The following is a 19,082-nucleotide window of genomic DNA, read 5'->3' as shown; positions in this document are numbered from 1 at the left end:
AGGAAATTGAGGTAAACAGAGGGTAAATGACTTGCCCAGAGTCACACGGCTCTATGTGAACTCAGGTCTTCTTGGCTCCAAGCCCAGGGTTTCATCCACTCCACCACCTCATCATGATTTTGTTCAGAACAAATGAGATAATGTATGCAAAATGCTATATAAATGTTAGCTGTTATGATGATGCTGCGGTAAAACAGTTCTATCACTCAATCAGTTAATATTTATTAAGTGACAAGCACTGTGTTAAGAGCTGGAAGTACAAAAAGAGGCAAAAGACAGTCCCTACCTTCAAACAGCTTACAATCTAATGGGGAAGACAACATGCAAACAAATAAATGAATAAATAAATAAACGAATGAATGAATGAATATAGCAAGCTATATATAGGATAAATAGGAGATGATTAACATATAGAAGGCACTGGTATTAAGAAGGATTAGGTGGGCAGCTAGGTGGCACAGTAGATAGAGCACTGGCCCCAGAGTCAGGAGAACCTTAGTTCAAATCCAGCCTCAGACATTTGACACTTACTAGCTGTGTGACCTGGGCAAGTCACTTAACCTCAACTGACTCACCCAAAAACAAAACAACAAGGAAGAAGGAGGAGGAGGAGGAGGAGGAGGAGGATTACGGAAGGCTTCCTGTGGAAGATGGGATTTTAGTTGCAATTTACAAGAAGGCAGGGAGATCAAGAGTCAAAAGTGAAGAGGGAGAGCATTCTAGGTATGGCACACAGCCAGAGAAAATGCCTGGAGCCAAGAGATGAAGTGTCTTATTCATGGAACAGCCAGGAAAATACTGTCACTGGATCTGAGAGTCTTGGAATGTCAAACAGATCATTTTGTATTTGCTCCTGCAAATAACTTGGCTGGGATCTTTAAAGGCTTCTCCAGAATTCCCTGGTTGACTAGCTGCTTTGGTGTCTAATGTATCAGGTTAGAAATGGAGGGAAAGGTCATTTTATGTGTATTTATAACTTTCACACAGTTCTGTGTTATCTGGATGTGTCTAAGCCTCAGCCTTCAAAGTCCAGGGTGAGACAATCCCAGGGGCTCAGGATAGGATTTATATCATCTAGGCAGAAACCAAGCTTGGGATTCCAGACTGGATGATGCTTGCCTAAACTCAATGAGATAATATCTGTAAGGCACTAGTACATGGTAAACACTTAATAAATGTTTGTTCCTTTCCCTCCCTCCACTCAAGTAACTCAATGAAATTCAACAAGAATTGCCTACTATGTGCCTGAACTACACCATGAATTTTGGATACAAAGATAATTATGAAGCAGTGCCTGTCCTCAAGGAGTTTACAATCTGGTGGGGGGAGGGTTGTGATAGGGAGGATGCTAACATATTCACACACATATAATATATGTAAATAAAAATTTAAATATGTAAAATAGTTCTGCAAAATATGTAAAATAGACATGCAAAATAACTTTGAGAGGAGCATTAGTGGCTAAGGGAATTAAGAAATACATCTTGAAGAGGGTGGCAGTTAAGCTGCTCTTTGAAGGAAGGTAGGAATACCAAAAGGTAGTGGAGAAGAGGAACAATATTTCAGGGCTGGGACACAGAAAGCCTGGGTAAAAGTACAGAGAGCAGCCCATGAAATATCATGTACAGGGATTACCGGGTAGAGTGGTTTGTCTGGAACTTGGAGTATGTGGGGTGAGTGACATACAATCAGTCTGGAAAGATAGTGTGGGATTTGACTGGGAAGGGTTTTTAAAAGTCAGACAGAGGAAATAGGGAGCTACTAAAGTTTCTAGAGCAAGAGAGTGTTTCAACATGAAGATTGACTCAGCTTTGACACTCAGCACCTTCTCATCTTCCTTATTTGCCTCTTCTGATCTAGAGGGTGAGAATAAAGCAATAAACTCCTCCCAGAGGCTTCCTTTATAATCTCTATAAAATTTCTCAGAACTTTCCAGACAGCTCTCCATTTTGCAGCAGCAGATCTGCCTGGTTTGTACTCCATGCTCCCCCATATGAGGGTATCCCCAGATGCCACCTCCCCCTCTCAGTTTCCTTTTGTGTATTATATTAGATTGTAAGGTCCCTGAGGGCAGGGGCAATTCTTTCTCTCTCTCTCTCTCTCTCTCTCTCTCTCTCTCTCTCTCTCTCTCTCTCTCTCTCTCTCTCTCTCTTTCTCTCTCTCTCTTTCTTTCTTTCTTGTATCCCCAATGCTTATCACAGTGCCTGGTGCATAATAGGCACTTAATAAATATTAATTGAAATTAATTCAATTGAGTCACTTGGTCAGGACTGTGCTTTAGAAATAATTTCTAAAGTCCCAGCTTGGTTCTTCTATTCCCATCTCGAAAGAAAATCCTTCAGGCCCTTTAGGGCACATAGGAGCAATGTTCTCTTTGACCTTTCCCTATCCTCTAGTTCAGTTAGACTTCAGTCTAGATGGAGCAGAAAGATTCAGTCATTCCTTCTCTGTCTCCTGCTTCTCTGATCTCAGTAATAACATAATTACTGTCTCTCTGGTGCAGCAGCTAAGAGATTTTTTTTCTTCTCTCTCTGGCCAGGTACAACAAGAAGAGAACAATCATGCTCCCCACACTCCAAAAATATGCAGAGAGCATCCCTTCACAGGGGCTTAGCAGCTTGTATCTGGGGGGAGATGTTGGCACATGGGACTAAATAGTTAGGGACAGAAAAAATGTCTAGGGATGAAGTAAAAGTGCTCTATTAGTCTTAAAGTCTATATAGTCTCAACTCTGGTTATGAGGATGATGATGACCCAAAGATAGGGTAGCAATGGTCAACGGTCAATTTTCTAGTGCATCCAGTTTTATAAGGGCCTATGACACCAACATATAAGTACTACGTCATGAAAATATTTCTAGAGTAACAATTTTGAAGAACCAAGCTTTCCTCATGCAGGAATTCCAAATACCGATGCAAACACAGGTCCAGTGCCCATCTCCTAATATGAATCAAAGTAAAAAAAATTTTGATCTAGAAGGGACCTTCAAGATCCCAGAGTCACAGATGAAGGACCAGAAGATAGCTTCGAGGTCATTCAATCCAACCCCTTCTTTTACAGATGAGAAAATGAAGGCCCATAAAGTTGAGGATGCTTGTCCAAGGTCACACAGCAAAGGTGTGCAAATATTTGGGGATGAGGGGGAGAGAAAGGCATCAACTAACCAGTTCTCTTCTTAGAAGTCAGTCCCGGCAACTTGTCAGGCAAGCGTCTCCTGGAATTTTCCAACGCCATAGGTCTGAAGGGCTCTTGTCCAGCACACACCACAGTAGAAGGGCCTTGAAGCAGACTCTGTAGGGATTCCACCTGAAGAAGAGACAGAATTCATTAAATGTCATGGTGCACATGTCTGCCCTGCATCCAAGACCATCGAGATGTTCTCTAGGTATGTGGGTGAGAATGCCTTTCTTGAGATAGGTCCCCTTGTTCCTAGCTGAGAGGAAAAATCATTTCCCAGTTGTTACGAAAGAGATCATTTTGCTACTTCTAAAGCTGAAGGTCAAGTAACCATCATTTTGGTCACTGGTTATAGGTACACAGCCTGAAAAGGAGGTTAATAGGTTATTTATTACCCATGCTCAACTTTTAAACTTAAAGGAATCACTCCCTCCTCACCTTTGCCATCAAGAATCTCTGGCTTCTTTCAAGGTTCCACACAAGTACCACCCGCTCCTGAAAGCCTTCCTTGACTGCCCTACTAGACAGTATTCTCTTCTTCCTCAAAACATCTTGCACCTACTTTACTCTGCGTGTGTTTCATTTCCTGTTCCAGCAGAGCGTAAGCCCCAGGAAGAGCAGAAACTTTCATTTTTGCCTTCTTGTCCCCAGAGTCTAGCACAATGCCTTGCAAATAGAAGGTACTTAACACATTTGTTGAATTAAAATTGGGAAGCAATTTGAACTGCTGCTTTGTATCCAGGGTTGTGCTTCTATCCCTCAAACCCAAAAGGTGTTGATATTTATTTTTAAAATCCCAACTGTACCAGAGACTTCACAGCCTCCATTTGGGGGTCTTCCACCATCTCTAAAGCAGCAGGGGAGCTGGTCCCTGTCCTCTTTCTAATGGACTTTCTTAATAAGGCTCAGAATTTCTGCTCATCTGCTTCTGCTGATATCTGTTGCCTGATATTCCTCCCCAGTCACTTGAAATCCCTCCTCCTATCCCATCCTGAATCCTTCCTGTTAGCCCAGGGCTCATTTTCAGTGAGCAGACTTGTACATTTTAAAATGATCTTCCTGACTTGGATGTTCTCTGCATATCGTCCTGTCTATTAGTGGCAAGGAGGTTTGTATCAATTATATGCTCTTGCTCCTGCCTGCTAGACCAGAGAAGGGGAGCTCTCTTTTGACCAGAGAAGTCAAAGCATGACCTCTCTAGGCTACCAGGACATGGAAGTACCTAGTTGCCTTTCTAACCCTTCAGCTGAATTCCTTCACCTGAACGTGCAGAATTTTTTTGTCCTTCCTTTTGGTGAACAAATATTGCCAATGACCAATACTGCCAAGCTAAGACTCTGAAGACTAAACATTGGAACAAGACAAAGGATGTGAGACTTTCAGACATCACTAATTGAGGGCTGGAAGAGACTTCACCAGAGATCATTTAATCTAAGCATCTCATTGTCCAGAGGAAAACACTGAGGATCATAGAGATTATAGTCAGCAATTCAGACTCAGAGTCAGGATTCAAACTCAGGTCCTCCAAATCCAGTACTCTTTCCACTATCATTCTACTACTAATTAGCTGTGTGACTTCAGCAACTCACTTTGTCTATGTTTTCTCACCTATAAAACTAGGTTGTTGGACTAGTTCAGGGATTCCTCACCTTTTGGGCATCATAGGCCTTTTGGGAAGTCTGGTGAAATCTATGAGCCCCCTCTCGGAATTATATTTATAAATGCTTACAATAGAATATATAGGATTACAAAGGAAACCAATTATTTTGAAAAACGGTTATCAAAATATTTCTAAAAAACTAATTCAGGGGGCAGCTAGGTGGCGCAGTGGATAAAGCACTGGCCCTGGATTCAGGAGGAACTGAGTTCAAATGTGGCCTCAGACACTTGACACTTACTAGCTGTGTGACTCTGGACAAGTCACTTAACCCTCATTGCCCTGCAAAACAAAAACAAAAAACAAATTCAGATTCCAAGACAATAATTGCTGGAGTAGATGATCTCTAAAGTTCCTTCTAACCCTGATATTCTTTGGTTCCGGGACTGTCGTTAGGGTCCATTCTGGATTTCCAGCTCTTGGGAACTGTTCAGCAAAGCAAGCCCTTTACCCCTCCCTCCATCAAGACCATTTTCATCATGTAAGTGTCTGTAGGCAGGAGGAAGGCCCATGTATCTGCTTATTCAGCAGGATGTCCCCTGAATGCTTTTGAGTCTTAGATTATTCACATTTTCATTAATCCAGATGGGCCTGACCTGGACCAATATTGGCCAATGAAGGTTGTATTCTCTATTTTCATTCTGCTCACCTTTTCACAGGGATGCAATGACCAGATAACTTTCTTCTTCCCTTAAGGAACAGTTTCCCTTTTCAATATTGATAGTCCAGGAAATCTGGGTCGGAGGGAGGAAGTGGGGGATTCCAATATATACCCTGTTTCTAGCTGTGCCTCTGCTGAAGTCTTACTCTGGTTCCTCATCATGGTGTAGGGATGGCCTTGATTTCTTGGGTGCCATTCCAGTGTGGGGGTCTGTGTTAGAGGAAAGCTCAGTCTGGGAGAGTTCAAGGACAGATCTAAAAACAGAGCATGTCCCTGCTAGCTTAGGGCCAGACTTCCAAAATGCAAATCGGCTAATGGCCAGACAATTGGACTGCCTGCCCATTGATTAACTTGGTCACAGTACCACATAAAGACCACCCACTAAGAAGCCAAGGGCTTGGGAGATCATGGGTCTTCTCTAGTACTGCAATTAGGAGACCAACAGTGAAAGAAACCCAGTTCTGTCTGGGGAAAGAGTCCACAGTCACTGGAGAGTGGGAGGTGTTAGGAAGTGAGAGTGAGTGTTCTCTAGACAATACCCCAGTGAAATTCATAGCTCTTACTACCTGTCAACGCTTCCACCATTTTGCAAACCTCCTTTGCCTCCTGTGAGGCTTTTTTTCTCCTAGGAAAACTCCCCTTTCCAACTAATCAGCTGCATGCACTGTGACAGTCCAAGGAACAGGACATGCCGAGGGAGTTACATAACTACCAAGGCTTACCACATATGTGCTTATAACAGAGAAATTGCTTCCTGGCCCTGTGGCCACATACCTTCCTCCCATCAGGATTGTAGAGGTGATTTACAGGGAAGTGCAAAACCTCAGACGCATCATTGAGGAAGGCCTTAAGGTTCTGAGTATTCTTTGGACCCAGAATCAAGGAGCGCCGAAATCCAATATCTCCATTCTTTACCAGAGTTAACTTCTTTGGTGCTCTAGGGCCCTGCCAAGAAGGGGTCTCCTGCCAGTCTTCTGAGGTGTTGATCCTCTGGGTGGGATAACCACTTGATGAGGATCCTGTTGGCCACTTGGATGACCCTCCAAGGGCCTTGGAAGGATTCTTGTCAGAACAAACATAGCAGCCCCCATCTTCAAGTTGCTCCAAGGAGCTGACGCAGTGTACTCCTTGGGGTGTGGTGATCGTGCGGACACCAAATGATAGGGGAATGTGGTGAGAGAGCTCATCCATGAGGGCGTTGAAGCTCTTGAACATGCGCGGGTTAACAACCATCCGGACCCCACCAAAGCGGGGGTCCCCTTTCTTGAAGAAGGTTATCGTCTTGGCTGGGGGAACCTGGGTGACGGTGGTGGCCCGTGCCAACAGTGGAAGGGAAAATTCATGGTGGTTTTGGGAAGGGGCATCATCCAGAGCGTAGTTCATTCCTCATAGGCTCAGGGAGCTATAGCAAGAAAGTCAGGAAAAGAGACTTAGGCATCTAGTTCAAAACTAGCAAAGTCTATATTTTCCATTTGCCCCATTCAACAGAGAAGCACCTCTACTCCCAAATACAGTCCATTCTCAATTATCCAAGGAAGGGAGAAGAACCAGGAGAACAATTTCTACTATAATGACAACACTGTAAAAACTCACAGCTTTTATAGACTTAGGAACCCTGACAACCTTCATGCCTCACGATGGCCAAAGAAAGAAGGAAGGCCCCGACATGTTCTGTGGACTGGTGGGGAATTCATGGGAGGATCTAGACCAGAGTTGTGTAAGATGGACAGGCAATGGAGTAATTGCTGTTTGCATCATTAGAGGTAATACCTATATTGATGATGGCAGTTAGTCAACTAGCATTTCTTAAGGCACTGTGCTAAGTACTAGAGATACAAAGAAAGGGGGAAACAGTTTCTAATCTCAAGGAGTTCACAGTCCAATGAGGGAGATAAAATACAAATATCTATTTACAAGCAAGATATAAACAGGATAGTTTGGAGGTACTCTCAAAGGGATGGTACTAAGATTAAGGAGGAATGGGATTAAAGAGAACTGGCAGAAGGTGAAACTTTAGCTGAGACTTGAAAGAAGTCAGGGAAACTAGAAGATGGAGATGAGGAGGGAGAGAGTTCCAGGCATGGAGACAGACTGGGAAAATGTATTGAGTCTGGAGATAGCATGTTACACATGAGGAACAGTAAATCATAGACAATTTGAATATTTGAGCCTAGCATAGTATCTAGAATTTAGTAGGTGCTTAACAAGTGCCTGGTGACTTGAGCATATATACACATATATTCCTACCTAGATAGGCTTATTGAAGGCAGGGATTATGTCTTAGATTTTTGTATATCTACATCTTCCTTCTCCTCCCACCCTAATCTAGCACCTAGTGGGACCTTACTTTGTACTTAACAAGTGTGCAATAAATATTTATTGATCAGTTACATGAAATCTCTCATAGGCTTGCAAGGACTCAGCCTCTGTTAATATTTTTCATTATCTGATCATTATAATAAAAGCATGTCACCTTCCTCAAACAAAAATAATCATCCTTTACAGTAGAACTACAAACTGGACCCCAATATGCTAATTACATATATAGGGTAAAATCATAACACTAAGCCTATGTGGCTCAGTGGATAAAGTGCTGGGCATGGAGTTAGGAAGATTCATCTTACTCATCAAGAATGTGAAGTCTTCCTGAGGGCAAATCTGGCCTCAGACACTTACTATCTGTGTGACCTTGGGCAAGTAACTTACCTCTATTTGCATCAATTTCCTCATCTATAAAATGAGCTGGAGATGGAAATGCAAAACACTTGAATATCTTTGCCAAGAAAACCCCAGATGGGGTCACAAAGAGTTGGACATGACTAAAAAAAATGACTGGACAATGACAACAACAAAAGAGTCCTACTTGTTGCAGATATTAGACCCTGTCCAAAGACATGCTATAAACTTGAAAGGGGACAGCTAGGTAGTGTAGCCCATATAGTGCAGGTCCTGGGGTCAAGAACTGAGTTAAAATCCAACCTCAGACACTTACTACCTGTGTGATTCTGGGCAGGTCACTATGTTTGCCTCAGTTTCCTCATCTGTAAAATGAATATAAAAGCAACGTTTACCACCTGGAATTAATGTGAAGGTCAAATGAGATAACTAAAGCTCTTAGCACAGGCACTATATAAATGTGCTAAAATTAATATTAAAACGTTTTGCTTAAATTTCCCTTTCTTAATTTTGCCCTACAGTTGTATAATCCCTATGGCTTTTTTTACCCTTTAACCTGTGTATAAGGGCTTTGGTGAAAACCCAAATCACGTAAGATAGAGGCACCCATGTAAAAAAACACTAGGGATCCATTTCTGAGACAAATTATTTTGCATTGGCCTGCCACACTGGGGAGAGTGGCCTTTTTCCCATTGGCTATGTACTTCACATTGGCTGTATCTTTAAATCTAATTCAGTATAAGTCACAACATCACCCTGATTTCACCAGTCATCTTTGAGAATGAAGACAAACAACAAGAACAATCTTTTTTTTGGGGGGGTGGGGCAGAGCAATGAGGGTTAAGTGACTTGCCCAGGGTTGTACAGCTAGTAAATGTCAAGTGTCTAAGGTCAAATTTGAACTCAGGTCCTTCTGAATCCAGGGCTGGTGCTTTATCCACTGCACCACCTAGCTGCCTCCCTGCATTTATGTTTAGTATTGATATTATATTATATTATACTATGTTATGTTATATCATATCATAATTTTATTTTATTATACATCATATATAATATATTATAGATATATGTAAATGTATTATATAATATAAAACACAGATAAAATATTTAAACTATTATAGGCATATTATAAATTTATTCTATTTATTACTATATAATTATATTGTTATATTTAATATTTTGCCTTTGAGACATATGTTCTTTTGTAAAAATAATCTGGTTTATCAAAAGGAACTGGGATGCTTAGATCCCTAAAACTGAGAGAAACACAATTGGCTGGAGCTTGAGCCATTGACAGAGATAAATACATCCTTGACCCACTAAATACACACACGTGCATGCACGCACACACACCCCCCTCCGGCTTACCCCTCCCCCAAACACACACCACACACACACACATTCACTCCCTAAAGTTAACCAGAGCACCCTGGGTGGAAATTCAGGCAGTAGGGGCCATAGTAAGCACTGTAATGACTCTGTGTATGAAATGACTATATAATCCTCTCTCACTTAAGTACAAGCTGTATTTTTAGTTTATATAATCTCTTCCTCTGTCAATTAATCCTCCTAAACTATCCTTCTTGGAATTCTATAGTAGAACGAGCTCAGGATTTCAGTATAGTGGGAGGGCGTTGGTTTCTGCCCTCCCTCCCTCAGCCTGATGGATGTAATCACCTAAAGTGGAGGTATATGACAGAAAAGAGGAAGGCTTCGTGTGTTTAAGTATAAGAATGTATCTGTGCCTGTCAGCCCTTTCTGAGCTGTGAAGAAACTCTCTTTGAAGGAATTAGAGAACAGCTGGCTAGTGTTTGGCTAAGGATAAGCTTTCCACGGGCAACCTTTCTAGAGACAGTCGCAGAGAGTTGGGAGTAGCTTCCAGGGAAAGTGAGCTCTGGCAGCAAATAAGAGAACTAGCCCAATTAGTGGAGAGTAGGCAGAGGAGTAGACCCAAAGAAAACGATCAGTGACCTTCCCAGCAGAGACACTGAACCCTTCAGGGAGCTGTGTGAGAACATCCCAAGGAGAAAAAAGATATGGGGTCCTTCAGTACTTGCAATCTAGGATGACATAGCCACATGAGTTTCATCTTTTTTTTCACCTTTAAAATGATGTACGTCTGTTCTCTCCCTTCCCTCCCCCAGGACAGACATTAAATACATTTGTTCATTCACAGAGGTGAACAGTGGGAATTCCCTCCAGAGCAAAATCACATTTTATCTCTGACTCAGTTTTAGAGACTCGTCTGATGCCCATGAGAATTAAGTAATTTGCTCAGGGTCACACAGCTTTAAAAAAAAAAAAAAAGGGCATCAGAGATGGGATTAGATCTCAGGACTTCCTGACCCAGCTCTGAGTCCAACATTCTATTCCCTACACCCTGATGTCTCTCTTCTCGCCAAAGAGATGGAATGAATACTAGCAAGATTGAGTTTAGATGCAAGTTGGCTCAACAACAGTACACATGTACACACACACACACACACACACACACACACACACACACACAAAAAACCAGCCCAAAACAAAACAAACTTGTACTTACTTCAGATAAAAAATCTCCTCTAAAGCTTAAGGTGACTAAAATGTAGCAAAAGCAAGCTAGGGTTTGTTGTCTCTCCCCGCCCCCAAACAACAACAACAACAACAACAGCAACACACACATACAGCCTAAACCCTGAAGCAGTTATGTGAATGCGTGAATGAATGAGTGTGTGCTCCATGGAAAGAACTGTGCTAAAATAAAAGGTGAGAATATAAATGGAAAAATGAGACAGTTCCTGCTCTCAAAGGGACATTTTAATGATTTATCTCCAGCATTTAGCACAGTGCCTGGCACATAGTAGGCACTTTTAAAATGTTTATTGACTGACTGATTAGTGGAGGAGACAACATATAGAGGAAGGTTTGTGACTCACAATAGGAAGAAAGTAGCAAAGATTTTTTTTTTTTTTAAAAGTCAATACGGGGGCAGTTAGGTGGCACAGTGGATAAAACACCAGCCCTGGATTCAGGAGGACCTGAGTTCAAATCTGGTCTCAGACACTTGACACTTACTAGCTGTGTGACCCTGGACAAGTCACTTAACCCTCATTGCCCTGCCCCCCCCCCAAATAAACAAAACTATTCATGAACTGGTCTCTTCTAGCTTGCTATTCTTCTTAGACTTTACCACCCCTCCGCCCCGCCCACTCACTGTATTCCTTGCCCAGGACAGTCCATCCCCAGACTCACTGCCCTCTGTCCCAGGAATTCTCTACCTTCTCCCCTAGCTTTCCTGGCTTACTTACTTACTTCAGGACTCAGCTCAAATTCCACCTTCTGCAGGAGGACTTTCCCAGGCCCTCCCTGCTCCCCACTCTGAGATCACTCTCCCTTTCTTTGCACTGTATATGTCTTGTATGGACAGTTATTTGCACGTTGTCTTCCCTCTTTAGAACGTAATCTCCTTGAGGTCAGGGACAATGTTTTTGTCTTAGAATCCCCATAGTTTATCATGGTGCCTGGCACATAGTAAGCACTTTAAAATGCTCTATGACTGATATATGGACTGTGTTTCAAAGGCTTTCCTCAAAACCACCCAGCCAGGTAGGTAATGTGAATATCATCATCATTTTACAAGTGAGGAAATAATGTGTCCAGTGTCAAATGGGCCATAAGCCTTGGCTTTCTGAGCCCCAGTCCACAAAACCACAGGGTTCAGAAGGCAGAGCTTTAAGCCACAGGGCCCACAATGTTGGTCTCAGTGCAGGTACAGCAGAGGAGTGCCCAAGCACAGTAAGAAAAGGAAGGGGGTGATAAGAGGAGCCATCAGGAAGAAGGAGAGGAGAGGAGGAAGAGGAGGAGGAGAATTCCAGCTGGTGAGGGAATGGAAGGGGGAAGCCAGAGAAAAAGAGATAAAGGAGCAAAAGGAGAAAAATAGAAGCGGCAGGAAATCCTCTAAGAGGTGACCACCCCAATGAGGAAAGGGGAACAGGGTGGGTCGGCTGCAGAGGAAACTGCTCTGTGTGGGGTCTTGTAAATGGAATCTGAGAGAGAAGGAAGGGCAAGTACCAGGAGTGGGCGATCACTAGAGAATAAGGGCAAAGAAAAGAGAGGAAATCAGACGCAAAAATTAGAAAACTAAAGAAAGGCCAAGACCTGAGAAAGAAGAAACCCGCAAGTCTCCAGACTGGGTCTAATGTAGTGGACCACATCAGTCAGGGAAGTGGAAGGAGGTTGGAAGAAACCTTGAAGGACTGATTGATTTTACTCAAGAACAGCTGGGTGTACTGTGATACTATCCACAGTTTAAGAACACAGCAGCCAAGCCTTTCGGCATAAGAAGAAAAGAAAGATTGGCTGTGATCAAAAGAACCAGAGTGAAGTACAGTTAGGCCAACTTTAGGGTTGAGAGAGACCAGGTCTACTGGTCCAAAGGAGGAAATAGTGAGAAAGATATTCCATTTCTTGCCTCTTTACCTTTGCCTTGACTGTCCCTGCTGCTAGGCAAGTCCTCTCCCCATACCTCTGCTTCTGAGAATCCTCATTTTTTTTCAAGGGTTAACTCAAGCACTGACTCCTACAAGAGATCTTTCTTAATTTTCCCTGGTTATTAATGCTCTGGGATGTCCCCCTCCACTACTTTGTACGTACCTTGTATTATCTTTGTATTTATCTTTGTCTTTACTGAAGATATTATCTTGGAATAATATCTATTATTCTGTGTACATAATTTTCCCCTAAGAGCAATGTAAACTCCTTGGGTGTAATGACTTCTGGGTTTTTTATCCTTGTATCTAGCACCTAGAATAATGCCAGGCATATAGTAGACACTTAATAAACCCTTGTAGGATTGAAGGAAGGAAGGCTTCTGTTTAAGTTATTATAAAATATTGTTAGAGTTGGAAGAATCCTTAAAAGAGGGAATGTTAGAAATAGAAGGGATCTTGCAGCACAAAGCATACAATGTTAGAGCTGGTCTTAGTCAGTGTCCATGTAGTCCAACCCCCTTCTTTTACAGATGAAGAAACTGAGGCCTTGAGAGGGGAAGTGACTTGCTCAAGGTCATAGGGTGAATTCGTGACCAAGACAAAACTAGAGCCCAGGTCATCTCTTTCCATAAACAGTTCCCTGCACTGTTGAGGGTAGAATAGAAAAATTACAACTATCCTAATAGTGGATTTATGAGGGTAACCATTCATCCTGGGATCCTTTTTCTCCTCCCCTCTCCCCACTGTTTTCCATAGTTTTATAGACACCAACAGGGGAATAAGAGCCAAAGTGGATAGCATGACTTTCCCCATCAATATTATTTCATTAAGGTGGCAGCTAGGTGGCGCAGTGGATAGAGCACTGCCCCTGGATTCAGGAGGAGCTGAGTCCAAATCCAGCCTCAAATACTTGACACTTACTAGCTGTGTGACCCTGGGCAAGTCACTTAACCCTCATTGCCCCACACACACACACACAAAAAAATGTGTGTGCGTGTGTGTATAAATTTCAAAGGGATTATGCCAGGGAAAACAAGTCCCGTTACCCCAAGACACAGTTTAAGAAGAAGAATCTAGTTCCTTTTATAATAGAATTCAACTTTCTCCCCTTTGTCTCCAAAGGTGCTAAGGAAGGAGCCCAAAGACCTAGTTTTGACATATACCAGTTCTATAATCCTGGGCAAATCAATAGACTTCCCTGTATCTTTATGAGTTTCTTAATGTATCTCTACATAGTTTCATAAAGCAAAGAGAAGCAGCAGAAGGTAAAATCAGTTTAAAGAAGGTTTGGTAAGATATCCAACTAGGCAAAATCATTCCAAGGGAATTCAAGGATGAAAATGGACATTGGGCTATAAACAAGAAAAATGGAAAAGATTTGTAAAAGATCATTTCAATATACTGATTTTTTTCCTATCAAAGATAATGGAGCCATCACACTTGAACCCTAATCCCTGAGATACTTCACAGAAAATAGTTATGTCGCTAAAGAGAACAAAAAAAATTGTAAGGTACAACATTTTACTGACCCCAACCTTTCCATAATGTCAAAGGCCAATCTTTTCAAAACAACGTTTTGCCAGTGTTGCTGTACAGGGGTGAGAATTGGAACAGCAGTACCTCTGAAGAACTAGATATGAGCATGCAGAGGACAATGGAAGGATCCATGATGGGTGTGAGCAGGCGGTAATACATTACCAACATGGAACTTGGAAGAATAGGAGTAAAGAATGTCATCAAGGAACTCAATTATAGAAAAAGAAGCTGGGCTTGTCACATGGTGAGAGCAAGGGATGCCAGATGGATGGTCAGCATATTCCACTGCTACCCTTGTGGTGCTGGGAGAAATTAAGGAAGACCTGTCAAACATTAGGTGGATACCCACTCTAGGCAGGTGCTCTGTTCTTTCCCATTTGCCAAATGGTCAATTTATTGGAAGACATAGGCAAGGGGCAAACAGGATGGATAAACAGGAATGAGTTATGAACTGTACCAATCAAGGTATTCCTCAAGCAGTGAGATCCTAGATCCTTTGGAGTACATGTGTAATACCTACCTGCACCATCTACACCAAAGGGTAGTTGTGAGGAAAAAAAATTTTTCAACTCTTGAAAGTGTTTCTAACTTTTGGAATGGGCTGTTGTTGTTATCCCCACCTCCAAAAGAAAGTTGAAAGGGAAAATATTTTCAACAATATAGAGTCCTTTGAAGAAATATCTCAAGAAAAAGAAGGTTGGGGGCAGCTAGGTGGTGTAGTGGATAAAGAATCAGCCCTAGATTCAGGAGGACCTGAGTTCAAATCCAGCCTCAGACACTTGACACTTACTAGCTGTGTGACCCTGGGCAAGTCACTTAACCCCAATTGCCCTGCATAAGAAAAGAAAAGAAAAAGAAAAGAAAAGAAAAGAAAAGAAAAGAAAAGAAAAGAAAAGAAAAGAAAAGAAAAGAAAAGAAAAGAAAAGAAAAGAAAAGAAAAGAAAAGAAAAGAAAAGAAAAGAAAAAGGTTGTTCTGGGAATAGACAAAAAATCATGCAGGACTAAAATATTTGGAAACAGTCTTTACATGTGCTTCATTGAAGGTTCCTTATTAGAACAGACCTGCAAAGAAGTGGTCGGATGGAGAGGTGAATCAAGAGAGAGAAAAGTCACAAAAATCTAGAGGAAAGAGAGTATCAAGAAGAAGGTGATGGTCAACTGTCAAAGGCTGCAGAGATTTTAGGAAGGATAAGGATTGAGAAAAGGCCAGTTAGATCTGGCGATTGAGAGATCATTAGTAACTTTGACGAGAGCAATTTCAGTGGAATGATGAAGTCAAAAGCCAGACTGAAGAGAATCAATAAGACAATGAGAGGGAAGGAAGTGGAAGCACCCATTGTAGACAACCTTCTCAAGGAGTTTAGTCACAAAAGGGAACTGAGATATGGGACAATTGCTAGTGGGGATGATGGATTAAGTGAGGAGTTGGGTTTTCTTGAGTGTGGGAGAAATATTGGCATGTCTATGAAGCAGTAGGGAAGTAGCCAGTGGACAGGGAGAGAGTGAAGAAAAGTGAAAAAGAAGAGATAATGAAGAGGGCAACATGCTGGAGAAGATAAGATGGAATAGCATCACTTGTGCATGTAAAGGGGTTTGTTTTGGCAAGAAGGACCACCTCATTACATGGAATTAGAGTGATGGAGGAGATAGTGGCAGAAGGCATCTGAGTAATGTGAGATGAGGAAGAGGGAGAAGAGAGAGCTTTTGGTGAAATGTAGGGTAACTGGAAAGACTTACATGAATTGATGCTGAGTGAAATGAGCAGAACCAAGAGAACATTGTACACAGTATCAACAACATTGTGGGATGATCAACTGTGATAAACTTAACTCTTCTCAGCAATACAATGATTCAAGACAATGCCAAAAGACTTATGGTGGAAAATGTTCTCCACATTCAGAAAAAGAACTATGGAATCTGAATACAGATTGAAACGTACTATTTTCACTTTTGTTGTTGCTATTTTGTTATTGTTCTTGTTTATTCTTTCTTGCATTTTCTCCCTTTTGTTCATATTCTTCTCTTACAACATGACTAATGTAGAAATGTGTTTAACATGATTGTAATGTATAACCTATAGCAGATTGTTTGCTGCCCTTGGGGTGGGAGGGAAGGGAGGGTGGGAGAAAAATTTGGAACTCAAAAAAATTCTTTACATGTAATTGGAAAAAATGTTAAATTAAATTAAATTAAAATTTAAAAAAAAGAAATGTAAGGTAAGGTACTCAGCTACGAGGATTGGGGTAAGGGGAAACTATGGGAGAAAGGATGAAATGGTTTGAATTGAGCGAATCTCAATGGAGGAGTGATGTTGGTAGAGGGAGAGCTTGGAAGTGGCAATAGGGAGTGAAGAGTATTCCAACTATTCCACCTCAACCAATGAGTTGAGGGAATGAGTGAAAGTGCCATGAATGCTAGAAAGGACCGCCAGAGAGGGTATGTAATCAGAAGAGAGCCTGGTTTCAATGAGAGTCAGAATAGGAAAAGAATAGGAAATGAAAATAATTTAAGATGACAAGTTTGTTACCTACAGAGCAGGCATTCCAGAGAGCACAGTGGAAGGGATGGGTAGCTTTAGAATGGGAGAATAATAGCTCATCAGTGGTACACTTGGGCTATCCACCTGTCAATCATTGCCTTTGTCATATGACCAAGCCATATTTTCTTCCTATCATGCTAGTACAGAACCTGGCACTGGTGCTTTGAGGGTGGAAAGGGGAGGGGGTGACAGGGCAAAGAGAGAGGGCAATTCCAGGCCCAGCCTCTTCCCTAACCAGAGCAGCTGCCCCAGCAAGAATAGCCCCAAAAGAAGAAGCCAATCCCTGTCATTGTTTGTCCTTCATTTTTTGAAGAGGACCAAAGACGTGAAGGGGGCAATGACCTGATGTGCTTGTGAAATGGATTTAGGTGAGGCGGAGCTGAGCAACATTTACTGTGAGAGAGGAACAAAGGGTCTGGAGAACAGAGGATGCCTCACTCCATGCCATTTTCCTCCAGCATCTAGCAAGGGGCTGGGAGTGGGGCACTCCAGTGCAATACTGATATGTTTTTGTTTTTGTTTTTCGGGGCAATGAGGGTTAAGTGACTTGCCTAGGGTCACACAGCTAGTAAGTGTCAAGTGTCTGAGGTCATATTTGAACTCATGTCCTCCTGAATCCAGGGTGGATACTTTATCCACTACGCCACCTAGCTGCCCCCTGCAATACTGATATGAATTACAGTGAGGAGAATAGGACCTTCCTCCCCTTCCCTTTCCCCTCCAAAGGCTCGTAGAAGAACAAAACAGTTTGCCAGGTTCTTGATCAAGGTCAAATTCTGCAGCTTGAGGGTGCTGTGGAGCCTCTAAATAAAGAGAAATGGGCACCTACCCTGAACCTTCTCCCTCCCCTCCCCACACCCCCACTTCCTCCACTGCTCTCAAGTGTCCTGAGCTTTTCAAGTTCCTTTTCCCTGACAATACTAAATGAAGTGTGAGGGGATTACTCAGGTCTGAATGTCTTGAAGAAATGGCAGGAGGAAATGAGCTTCCACAGCTCTAAAAGGGAGGGGCCGACTTGACCAATCCTCCGGACTTGTTGACATAACAGGTCCTCGTCATCCAGGAAATCAGAGTTCTGTAAATCAGTCACAGAGGAGAGAGAGAGAGAGAGGATGTGCCCCCGTTAGGGTCCTCCCCTAGCTCTGGCAAGGGAGAAGGCTCAGTGGTAGCCTGTGCTGCTCTCCCCCTGGACTGAAGCCAGTTTCCTGTTTCCCCCAGTTAAACGAAGGAAGAGGGGCCAGGGGGAAGTCACCTTTGGTGCCAGACACCTGTTCTGCCTCAAAGAAAAATCAGAGAATCCTGGGCCAGTGGAAACTCTATAAGGGGGCAACAGTTATAATGGGAAGGGCAGTGTGAACAGGCTTTCGTGTATTTTGTCACATTTGATCCAAAGGTGTGACTCCCTAATGCAGGAATTCCAGGAATCAGCAATAGGCAAGTGAGATGAGAGACTTTGGAAATGCCAGGGAGAAATCCCCACATTATACATACATCCAACCAACCAACCATCCAACCATCCAACCATCCATCCACACACACACACACACACACACACACACACACACACACACACACGTATGTGTGAGCACATAAACACACACATGTATGCATGGTGACATGTGCATACATATACATTTGCATGTGTGTATATATGTTCATACATGCATGTGTGTGTATACGTGTGTGCTGGCCTTTCCTTCCACTCCTAGCCCAGGTAGTGCACTTGCCCACTCTAACACACGAAGACAAGAAGCCTCAATAATGGCTTTTGGTACCTTTCAAGTCATTGCCTGTGAGCGTCCACCTTCTCCACCTACACATAGGCTCTGTCTAAAGACACACTTCATAACAAGGTCTTTGGAGGAAAAAAACCCCACTAGTATAACAGGAAATATTGTTGTTTTAACTACTTTCAGCTTCCCCCCTTTGTCTTCAGCCTTATAAACAAGACAATTCCCCAAAGCCACATCTAATCACCGGGCTGCAGGGGTCTTGGGTCAAGCAATCAGAAACGCTTCTTGGTTGAGATTAGGTAATTCAGGAGCTAGGATTTGGCAGATGCTGTTGGATGGCTCCCACTAAGTAGCTCTTGCTCTGAGTAGACTACAGGTGCCCAGATGCACCATGGGAAAGCTGCCAACGTTCTTTGGAGTGGGAATCATCATTTCCATTACAGTGAGATGGAGGCAAGTTAAGAGAAGTTGCCTAAAACACCCAGCAAGATAATTTCAATGCCCAAAATAAACCCCAGTTTTAGTAGTCTGCTCACCCACAGATTCTTACTTCCTCACTACCCATAATCAGCAAAATACAAATTTATGTTGCTATTACTTTGCTAGCATTTTCATAGATTTGAGGGTATAT

The 19,082-nt window shown here is 42.4% G+C and overlaps 1 protein-coding gene across 1 annotated transcript in view; it reads right to left on the bottom strand.

Moving 5' to 3' along the window:
* Nucleotides 1-19,082, bottom strand: part of RP1L1 (RP1 like 1) — a 58,110-nt gene that overhangs the window by 7,502 nt on the left and 31,526 nt on the right. The window contains exons 2-3 of the mRNA XM_043981747.1: nucleotides 6,270-6,897; nucleotides 3,165-3,306 (exon numbers count right to left, since the gene is read on the bottom strand). Coding sequence (XP_043837682.1) covers nucleotides 3,165-3,306; nucleotides 6,270-6,878 — 751 coding nt within the window. The 5' untranslated portion in view covers nucleotides 6,879-6,897. The remainder of the gene's footprint in view (nucleotides 1-3,164; nucleotides 3,307-6,269; nucleotides 6,898-19,082) is intronic.

Source organism: Dromiciops gliroides, chromosome 2 (genome assembly GCF_019393635.1).
Source record: "Dromiciops gliroides isolate mDroGli1 chromosome 2, mDroGli1.pri, whole genome shotgun sequence".
In the NCBI taxonomy this organism is placed as follows: Eukaryota; Metazoa; Chordata; class Mammalia; order Microbiotheria; family Microbiotheriidae; genus Dromiciops; species Dromiciops gliroides.
The sequence above is the reverse complement of the archived record's forward strand: the minus strand, read 5'-3'. Positions and strand labels throughout refer to the sequence as shown.